General features: G+C 38.8%; 1 protein-coding gene across 1 annotated transcript in view; it reads left to right on the forward strand.

Moving 5' to 3' along the window:
* Positions 1-11025, forward strand: part of TRPM7 (transient receptor potential cation channel subfamily M member 7) — a 135026-nt gene extending 124001 nt beyond the window's left edge. The window contains exons 38-40 of the mRNA XM_080678086.1: positions 339-390; positions 495-601; positions 9515-11025. Coding sequence (XP_080534212.1) covers positions 339-390; positions 495-601; positions 9515-9645 — 290 coding nt within the window. The 3' untranslated portion in view covers positions 9646-11025. The remainder of the gene's footprint in view (positions 1-338; positions 391-494; positions 602-9514) is intronic.
* The last annotated feature ends 270 nt before the right edge of the window (positions 11026-11295 follow it).

Here is an 11295-nt window from a genome sequence, read left to right on the forward strand (position 1 = left end):
TTTGCTAAATGAAGTACAACAATGGCAGATCGTGTAGACCTTTTGTATAAGCAGATATTTGTTTGCATCCTTGGCCATGTTGCATCAAAAGCTGGTGCCATCAGGAGACCTACCAACTCTGACACTTAACTCTGAGTCACAATTGCAGGACCTCTGTTCTGGGTGCAATGTTGAAGTCATAAGACAAGCTATGAAATATCAAGAGAGAAAAACTACACTCTTTTGACTAATTTAACATGTAAATGCTGCTATAAAATCTCATGATTATTTTTATTATGCAAATGTCAATATTTCATCAATCATAATATAAATTAACTTTTTTATATATACGTATAAAGGCGTGGGTGAAAATTTGACGGACCCATCTGTGATAAAAGCGGAAGAAAAGAGGTAATAAATTTTAATAAGTTTATTAAGACAATTTCATAATTTCAAGTTCTACATTTCTACTTGTATAAACTAACCTTTTTTAATTTAAACTACCAATGCCATAGATCCTGTGATATGGTTTTTGGCCCAGCAAATCTAGGAGAAGATGCAATAAAAAACTTTAGAGCCAAACATCACTGTAATTCTTGCTGTAGAAAGCTTAAACTTCCAGGTAAACATTTTCTTAATCAGTATAATGTATAAATTGTTAGTAAAATTTGTTACTGTAATACTTTGTAAGGCCAGAGGCACAAATATATGTTGTTGGCTATAAATTAATCTATGCTTTTTTTCTTTATAAAAACACAAAGTTTATTCATTTAATATATATTTATTATGTGTGTGCTAGAGCCAGGAATTGTGCTAGATGTTGATAATACTACAATAGGGAACTAGACAGGCATGGTCCCTGCCCTCATTGGAGTTTAGTCAGATCTTGAAAACTGACAAGATTAACAGAGTTACAGGACTATCATAAATGCCAAGCAGAAAAAAGAGAACAGGTAAGCAGATAACCTAATACAAACCTAGAGGTCAGGGAATGCTACCAAGGGAACTGACAGTTTTGTCTAAAACTGAAGGAGGAATACACTTTCAAGTTAGCCTGTCAAAGAGTTGGGAAAAGAGTATTCCATGATGCAGGAATAGGAACTACAGATATAGTCTGTTGGGATAGTAACTTTAGCTTTGTATTTGAAGAATTACAAGCTATTATTGAATTATAAGTTACAGTGTAAACCAGTGGTTCTAACCTTTTGGTGTGCATCAGAACTTCTTGTGGAACTTTTTAAAAATTACAGATTCCTGGGATTTGCCCTTATGCTACATTTTTAAAAGTCCCTCTCATTATAAGCAATGATGTAGTCATTGAAAGCTGGGACTTAGGAGCCAGCCTGCATGGTTCAAGAAAATACATATATTATAATATCTTTTTTGTTTATTTCAGAGAGGAAGGGAGAGAAAGACAGAAACATTAATGATGAGAGGAATCATTGATCGGCTGCCTCCTGCACACCCCCTACTGGGTATCAGCAGAGCACACAACCGGGGCATGTGCCTTTGACCGGAATCAAACCTGGGCCTTTTTAGTCCACAGGCCGATGCTCTATCCACTGAGCCAAACCAGCTAGGGCAGAAAATACCTATATTATAGAGGCTTTTTTTTTTTTTCGTATACCTTATATCCTGCAATCCTATAACCTTGCTAAACTCACTTAGTTCCAAATTTTTAGGAGGATTTTGTTTGTTTATAAACTTGTTAGAATTTTCTGTGTAGACAGTAAATAGTTTTTTGGGGGGAAGGGGGTTTAATGTTTTGATTTTTTTTTTTTTTTTTTTTTTTTTTTAAGAGAGAGGGGAAGGGAGATGGATGGAGAGATAGAAACATGGATGGATTAGCTGCCTCTGGCACACCCCCTACTGGGGATTGAGCCCCCAACTAGGGCATGTGCCCTGGCCCAGAATCGAACCAATGAACTCTGCTTCATGGGTTGATGCTCAACCACCACACCATACCAGCTGGGCAGTAGATACAGTTTTATTACCTCCTTTCCAACCAGTATGCCTTTTACTTTATTTAAATAAGAATAACGTAGACACCTTGCTTTTCTTCATAATCTTAATGGGAAAGCATTCAGTCTTTTACCATTATGATGATGTTAACTGTAAGGATTTTGTAGATGCACTTTATTGGATTGAGGACATATTCTACTACTACTTGTTTCTTGAAAATGCTTATCCTGAATGGATATTGAATTTTGTTAGATGTTTTTTCTGCATCTATTTATGTGACCATTTGGTTTTTCTTATTTAATTGGTAAATAATACATGGATTGATTTTTGAAATGTTGAACCAGTCTCACATTCCCAGGGCACACTCCACTTTATCATGATATATTATCTTTTTTATGTATTTCTGGATTCGGTTTGCTAATATTTTCTTGAGAATTTTTGTCTCTGTTCATGAAGAATATTGATCTATGGCTTTTTTTTTTTTTTTTTCTTGTCTGTCTGGTTTTGGAATCAAGATAATACTAACCTTAAAAATAAGTAGGAAGTGTTCACACCTTTTCTGTTTTGGGGGGACAGATTATATGGAATTGATATCATCCTTACTTTAAATGTTTGGTAGAATTATCTAGTGAAATCATCTAAGTCTGAAGTTTTCTTTGTCAGATGGTTTTTAACTAAGATTTTTTTTTTAAATAAATGTATGACTGTTGAGGCTATCAGTTTCTTTTTGAGTGAACTTTAGTAGTTTGTCTTTCAAGGAATTGGTTAATTTAATTTAAGTTATGGCCAGAGTTGTTTATATTACCTTATTTTTTTAACTAGAGACTCGGGGCCTGGGAGGGACTGCAGGAGGGCTCTAGGCTGTGTCTGGCCCATCTTGCTCAGTCCCAATGGGCCAGACCCCAGCAGCAAGTTAACCTACTGGTCAGAGCGTCTGCCCCCTGGTGGTCAGTGCATGTCATAGCAAGCGGTTGAGTGGCCTTAGCATATCATTAGCATATTACACTTTGATTAGTTGAACAGACGACTGGACACTTATCATATTAGGCTTTTATTATATAGGATGTCTGTGGTGAATTACTTCTTTCATTATGGTAATGCTTTTTGTTTCTTGGTTAGTCTGCCTAAGGTGTGTCAATTTTATTATTTCAAAGCACCAGCTTTTGTTTTCATTGTTTTACTCTATTTTCTGTTTTCTGTTTCATTGATTTATTCTCTTTGTTATTTCCATCTTTCTGTTTTCTCTGTGTTTACTTTGTTTTTCTCTAGTTTTTTAAGGTTTATTATTGATTTAGATTGGAATTGGCTTGGATTATTGGCTTGAGACCTTTTTCTTTTTTTATATATATACTAGAGGCCCAGTGCACGAAATCCGTGCACGGGGGTGTGTGTCCCTCAGCCCAACCTGCACCCTCTCCAATCTGGGACCCCTCGGGGGATGTCTGACTGCCAGGCCTAAACAGGCAGTCGGACATCCCTTTCACAATCCGGGACTGCTGGCTCCCAACTGCTCACCTGCCTGCCTGATTGCCCCTAATCGCTTCTGCCTGCCAGCATGATCACCCCCTAACCACTCCCCTGCCAGCCTGATCGATGCCTAACTGCTCCCCTGCCGGCCTGATCGTCCCCAGCTGCCCTCCCCTGACAGCCCAGTCACCCCCAAATGCCCTCCCCTGCATATTCCCTTTTTATTAGATAGGGTTTTTTCTTTAACATATTGGACAGCCCTAACTGGTTTGACTCAGTGGATGGAGTGACGGCCTGCAGACTCAAGGGTCCCAGGATCGATTCCGGTCAAGGCCATGTACCTTGGTTGGGGGCACATACCCAGTGGGGAGTGTGCAGAAGGCAGCTGATTGATATTTCTCTCTCATAGATGTTTCTAGCTCTCTATCCCTTTCCCTTCTTCTCTGTAAAACATCAATCATATATATAAAAAAAGAAACATTTAAGATTCCTCCTTATCTGCCTGGCTGGTGTGACTCAGTGGCTGAGACCCCAGGCTGGGGCTGGGATGGGATCGCTCTCTGGGGCTGCAGGCCCCTCCCAGGCTGAGACCCCAGGCTGGGGCTGGGATGGGATCACTCCATGGGGAGTGAATTTGTTTTTGTTTTTTATAAAGGGTCAGGAGGGCCTATGGGCAGCATTCTGCCAGGCCGCTTACTCTGCCGGGACTCTGGCGGGGCTTAGAGGACTGGGCGCCGCCATCTTGTGGCTATGGGGGCCGCCATTTTGTCACGGAGTGATGGTTAATTTGCATATTGCTCTTTTATTAGATAGGATTTTTTTTTATTTCAAAAAAGAAGTGAGAGCGAGAGGGTGATGGAAACATCAATGATGAGAGAGAATCATTGATCAGCTGTCTCCTTCACACCCCCAGCTGGGGATTGAGCCCACAACCCAGGCATGTGCCCTGACTGGGAATCGAACCAGTGACTTCCTGGTTTGTAGGTTGATGCTCAACCACTGAGCCACCAGGCGAGACCTTCCTTTCTAACAAAACAGTGCTACAAATTTCCCTCTAAGCATTGTGTTAGCTGCATCCCATGAATTTTGGTAGGTTTTATTTTCTTTAAAATGTTTTTTATTTCTCCTGAGACTTCCTCTTTGACCTATGAATACTTAAAGTGGTGTGTGTGGTTTTTTTTAGATCTCAAATATTTGTAAATTTTCTGGTATCTTTCTGTTGATTTCTTGTTTAATTTCATTATGATAAGATAACATACTTTACATGATTTCAATTAAATAAAAACAACCTTTACCATATATAGCCTCTCTGGTGAACATTGCATATCCACTTGAAGAGAATATTCTATTGTTGGGTGGTGTATCTATAAATGTTAATTAAAGAGCCCTGATTGGGTAGCTTAGTTGTTTAGAGTATCATCCCCATATGCCAGAGATATCTGGTCAGGACACATACAAGAATCAACCAATGAATGTATAAATAAGCGGAGCAATAAATCTCTCTCTTTCTCTCTCTTTCTCTCTCACACACATATCAGTAAATTTAAATTTTTTTAATGTTTATTGAGGAAAGTTTTTTGATAGTGTTCAGGTTTTTTATATTCTTATTGATTCTTCTGTCCAGTTCTGATTACTTAGAGACCTCATTTCTAAGTATAAATTTGGATTAATCTGTTTTGCCATTCACTTCTACTAGTTTGTCCTTCATATGTTTTGAAGCTTTGTTCTTAGGTGCATACACATTTATAGTTCTTAGTCTTCTTGGTGAATTGATTATTTTTATTATTATGTAATGTCATGGTAATTTTTTTTTGTTCTTAAGTTTACTGTGTCTGATATAAACATAATATTCTAGCTATCTTTTTTGTTATTGTTAATCCTTACCCGAGGATATTTTCCCTATTCATTTTTTAGTGAGAGTTGAAGGGAGGAGGAAGGAGGGAGGGAGAGAAGTAGAGAGAGAAGGAGAGGTGTGAGAGAGATACATCTATTGGTTGCCTCTCACACACACCCCAACTGGAGCCTGGGATTGAACCTGCAACCGAGGCATGTGCCCCTGACTGGGAATCGAATGCTCAACCTTTCCGTGCATGGGCCAATGCTCTAACCACTGAGCATACTGTCCAGGGCTCTAGCTATCTTGGTTAATGGTTTCATCAGATGTCTTTTTTCCAATTTTTTACCTATATATATTGATTACATTTAAAGTGAGTTTCTTGTAAATAGCATATAGTTGGATCCTGTGTTTAATGTGTCATTTGAACTCTGATAATTTCCATCTTTTCACTGATGTTTTAGAACCTTTATATTTAATGTAATTGTTGATGTGGTTAGTTTTAGACCTTCTGGTGTGTGTGTGTGTGTGTGTGTGTGTGTGTGTGTGTGTGTGTGTGTGTGTTTCTGATTGATATCTGGTTTGTGTTTTTGGGTGGTGAGGTCTGCCTCTGTTTTAGTATTCTATATTTTATCTTTACATTTAGTTTTTTGCTGATCGCTTTTATTTTCTTTAGGAATGTGTGTATTTTTGCCTTCATTCCTGTAGGATATTTTCACTGGATCTAGAATTTTAGGTTGACACTGCTTTCTTTTTAAGCACTTAAAAAATATTCTGGCCCTGACCGGTTTGGCTCAGTGGATAGAGCGTCGGCCTGCGGACTCAGGGGACCCAGGTTCGATTCTGGTCAAGGGCATGTACCTTGGTTGCGGGCACATCCCCAGTAGGGAATGTGCAGGGGGCAGCTGATAGATGTTTTTCTCTCATCGATGTTTCTAACTCTCCCTTCCTCTCTGTGGAGAATCAATAAAAGATATTTTAAAAACAATATATTCTGCTGCCTTCTGGCCTCTATTACATCTGATGAAAACTTCACAGTCATTTGAATTGTTCTTTCCTTATAGCTCCTTTCAAGATTATTTCTTTATTTTTCAGCAGTTTGATTCTGATTCATCTAGTTGTAGCTTTCTATGAGCTTATTCTGCTTTAGGTTTATTTAGCTTCTTGAATTTGCATATTTATGATCTTTATTGAATTGGAGTTTTTAGCTGTGTTCTTCATCAGTCTTTATTTATTTATTTATTTTTTAAATATATTTTTATTAATTTTTTACATAGAGGAAGGGAGAGGGATAGAGAGCTAGAAACATCGATCAGTTGCCTCCTGCACACTCCCCACTGGGGATGTCCCCACAACCAAGGCACATGCCCTTGACCGGAACCGAACCCGAGACCCTTGAGTCCGCAGGCCGACGCTCTATCCACTGAGCCAAACCGATCAGGGCTATTTTTTTTTTAAAGTTCTAATATCCCATGATAAGAATATTAGAACTTTTGATATTGTCCCCCAGGAACTTGAGACACTGATTTTCCTCTGGTTACATGATTAGTCAACAGCATTATTAGGGCTTGAATTATAATTGTGTTTTTCTCCATTGTTCTTTGTATACAGTACAGCTACAAATATATTAGCATTCCCTAAGTTCATCCTGGTATAGGTTTGATTGCAAAATTTATCAAAAATTATTCATGCAGTAGCAAATATATACTTGGGATAATTGAATGTAAGCTGTTACTCAAATTAAAAATAAACAGTTCGTATTCTAAAGGTCAGTTCTATTTCACATGGAGATATAATAAGGGTATATACATGACTGTGGTTAGTTTCAATTATAAATTTGATAATACTACATTCAGTTTTCCAGTTCTGCAACTATTGTAGTAACCTATATAATAAAAGGGTAATATGCAAATCGATCGAACAGCAGAACAACTGGTCGCTATGATACGCACTGACCACCAGGGGGCAGGCGCTCAACACAGGAGCTGTTCCCTAGTGGTTAGTGTGCTCCCACAGGGGGAGCACCACTCAGCCATGAGCTGGGCTGACAACTGGCAAGCGCAATGGCCCGCCTCCGTGGCAGTGCTAAGGATGTCCAAAAGTGGCATCTTAGCCACAGGGAGCAGGCCTAAGCCATCAGTCAGACATCCCTCAAGGGCTCACAGACTGCGGGCTGAGGGACCCTCACCCCACCCCCCTGAGTGCACAAATGTCATGCACCAGGCCTCTAGTATGTCTATAACTTTCTAAGTGATTTCATTCTATCCCATAGCTGTAAATACCATCTACATACTGATAGACCAAATTTAACTGAAGCTTTAACTTCTCTCTTGAGCTCCTAATTCTATATTGTTTCCTACATTTCTACTTGGATACCCTAAAGCATTTTTATAAGTAACATGTTCATTCTAGAACTTTCAACTTTTATTTCCCACCCTTGCTCACAAAACTCTGCTTCTCCATTTAACTAATGGTTACCCCAGTTGCTCAGAACCTAAAAGCTAGCCAATTCCTTTTATCTCTCACCTTTCATAGCCAATCTGACAGACTGTCTACTGTAATTCTGAAATCTCCGTTGAAATTACCAATTTCTCTTCATCTTCAGTTGCCACCATTTGTTTCCTGGATTCTTGCCAATTGCCCCTAACAGGACTTCATGGGACAGAATAGTCATTTAAAATAAATCTGATTATGTTTCTCCCTTAACACTGCTTAATAGCTTCCAGTGCATCTTCATTGTAATCTGTACTTCCTACCATAGCTTGCATCCCATAAGTCTTGGGTCAGGAAACTTTTCTGTAAAAGGCAAGGTAGCAAATATTTTAGGCTTTGTGAGCCATATGGCCCAGGTCACAGCTACCTAGCTCTACCATTGTAGTGCAGAAATAGCCATGGACACTCTAAACAAATTATCCTGGCTTCATTATTCGGTAAATAAAACTATTTACCAGAAATAGCCACATTTGGTCCACAGACTATATATATATAAAAGCCTAAGCGACCATCGCAACTGAACAGACGACTGAACAGGCTGCGTGGGCGACTAGGCTGGCAGGGGGGTTAGTGAGGGGCGACCAAACGACCGAGCAGCGGGCTGCATGGGGAAACCAGGCTGGTGGGCAGTTAGGGCCAACGAGTCCGGCAGGGCGAGCAGTTAGGGGTGACCAGGCTGGCGGGGGGGAGGGCAGTTAGGGGTGATCAGGCCAGCAGGGGTGGGGGGTTAGGGGCGATCAGGCCGGCAGGGGGGGGGCAGTGAGGGGTGATCAGGCCAGCAGGCAGAGGCGGTTAGGGGTGATCAGGCTGGCAGGCAGGTCAGTGGTTAGGAGCCAGCAGTCCAGGGATTGTGAGAGGGATGTCTGACTGCTGGTTTAGGCCCGATCCCTGGGATTGGGCCTAAACTGGCAGTTGGACATCCCCCAAGGGGTCCTGGATTGGAGAGGATGCAGGATGGACTGAGGGGACTCTGTCCCCACCCCCATGCACAAATTTCGTGCACTGGGCCTCTAGTCTATAATAATAAAAGTGTAATAGGCTAATTAGATTGGACAGCCGAATGACCTTCTGGATGAAGCTGGGGCTGCGAGGGCTGAGCCCCTTGCACGAATTTCATGCATCGGGCCTCTAGTAGTTTTATAACCTTTGTCCATTAACTGCTGCTTGACCTCATTTTGCACTAGTTTTCCCCTCATTCACTACATGCAAACCAGCCATGCTGTTTTCTTGCCATTCTTAGAACACACCAAGTTCCTTTCCTTCTTACCGTCTGCAGTTAGCCTCCCTCTGCCTAGAACACTCCTCCTGAAGCTTTGATAGGCATTTCTCAGTATTCAGGCCTTTACTCAGATGTTGCCTCCTATGGCTTTTCTGACCCGCCCTAAAGGAATCACCTTATACTATCTCTAATGTGGCTTTCATCACACTGTTTTCTTTAAGCACTTGTTACTACTTACCATTCTGTCATTTTTCTATGTGTTTTTCTTTACCCACTAGAAAATAAACTCCACGAGAACAGGGACCTGGTCTGCCTTGTTCATTGCTATGTTTCCACACTCAGACGAGTTACTGACTCATGGTCAGAGCATAATAATTATTTAATGAATGAATGATTTCACTTTTATGTTTATATATTTTGTGACTTTTGAATTTATAACAATCTGGTAGAAAACAAATCTGGCATATTTAGATGAAAATTGATATAGAAATGTTCTTAATTTTCCATTTCTAAGAAATACTGACTTTTTTCTCTTTTTTTTGTTGGGTTGGTGAATATAGACCTGAAGAGGAATGACTATACACCTGATAAAGTTATATTTCCTCAGGATGAGCCTTCAGATTTGACTCTTCAGCCTGGAAATTCCACCAAAGAATCAGAATCAACTCATTCTGTTCGTCTGATGTTATAACTGAATCATTGGTTTTGCTTACACCTCACAACAATGTTACTGTGTCACTTTTCATTCAGGAGGAAATTTTTTGGTAATACAGAAAAGTGTGTGCAAATTGAATACTATACTAGTTCTGGAACAGTTAAAAGGTCAAATCTTTTTTGTTTTTGTTTTTGTTTTTTGTTTTTTCACCAATTAAACTAGTCAGTCAGAAACTCCCTATAGGATACAGCTAGCTAACAGCTGTTAAAATTTAAAGGTAAAAAAAAAATTAGTATTTGTAACTTCTTAAAAGCAGAGGACTTTATTTGACTTTGTTCTGATGAGGGTGATCTCTCTCATGTGGTGCAATACCATTAACCAAAGTTAGGTGTCAGTGCAGATGTTACTTGCTGCTGCTTGACTGCCATTCAGCTAGCGAAATGAAGCAATCACCAGCCTTTGGGTTAAATGGCACTCAGACATCTTCCTCAGTGTGTTTTAGGGTGTTCAGTGATGGTTCACTAGTTTGGCTAGTGCTTTTTGGCCACAGGAAAGGTGATGACTTGTTATAATTCTAGATCCACAGGGATGTATATGAAGCCTCAGTTAAAAAAATAAAAATAAACCCAAGCATTTTCTAAGAGAGACTTCATGAATCAGGGTTAGGTTCCATTATTAAAGATAGAGCCAATTTTTTGTCAAATAGAGCCGAAATTGTGCAGAAGTATAAGTGGGGTTTTTTAAGCATTGTTTTATGAAGTTATTGTAAGTAGAAGAAAGCCACATAGACTTCTTTAACCTAAATATATCAAAGGAGAAACTTTAACTCATTGTTCAAGAGAAGTTACCTTGTGAGAAAAGTTAAAGTACTTTTTTCCTATTTATAGTTCTAGTGGCAACCTGGAAGTTATATATTTCTCCAAAGATTATGTTGACCAGTATATAAATCAGAATATAAACATGAACTCTTTGCATATATTTAAAATTGTGTAGAAATATCCAAACATGAATTTTTTTGTGGTACTTATTTAAGAAATTGAGTTAGATTATCATGTCGGGAGATTGCAATGCAACTTTATGCTAATAAAATGTAATTTAACTGCCCCAGATATTGTTGAATACTCAACAAGAAAAGCTTTTCATCTGACTAAAGTTTTATGCTTTGATATTTTTTTTTCATTTTTTTTTGTTTTCCTAGGTACTAATTTTAATTTTTATTGGGAGAGAGCAGTGTAAATCTTACTTGTATTCAGTAGTGTATCTCATAGATACAGACAAGGCAAGAAGAGAGATAAACTGTTTAAATAAGTGTTTAATATTGATGGGGGGAGAAAAATGTATTAAAGATATTATACTATATACATTTTGTATATCATTAAATCTTTAAAAGAAATTAAATAAATTTATTCTTGTTTACAGATGTTTAGTGAGTTTAATCATTCTGAAAAAGTATCTATTTTCAGTATTTGTTTTCAGAGTATCAGTTTTTTTAAATGAACCATTTGCACACCTATGCTTTTTGATCCCCTGTCCTATACAATGTTTAAAGTGATCTTGGTTTCCTGCTGTGTTGTTTTTCATCTGTTCGTGTTTTGTCAGAAAACGGGATATGGGTTATCTGCTGATTAACTTTATGTTGATTATTTTTATAAGGTACCTCCTTTTCCACCTTACGGTGAACTGTGT

Source organism: Plecotus auritus (assembly GCF_963455305.1).
Source record: "Plecotus auritus genome assembly, chromosome: 1".
Classification (NCBI taxonomy): Eukaryota; Metazoa; Chordata; class Mammalia; order Chiroptera; family Vespertilionidae; genus Plecotus; species Plecotus auritus.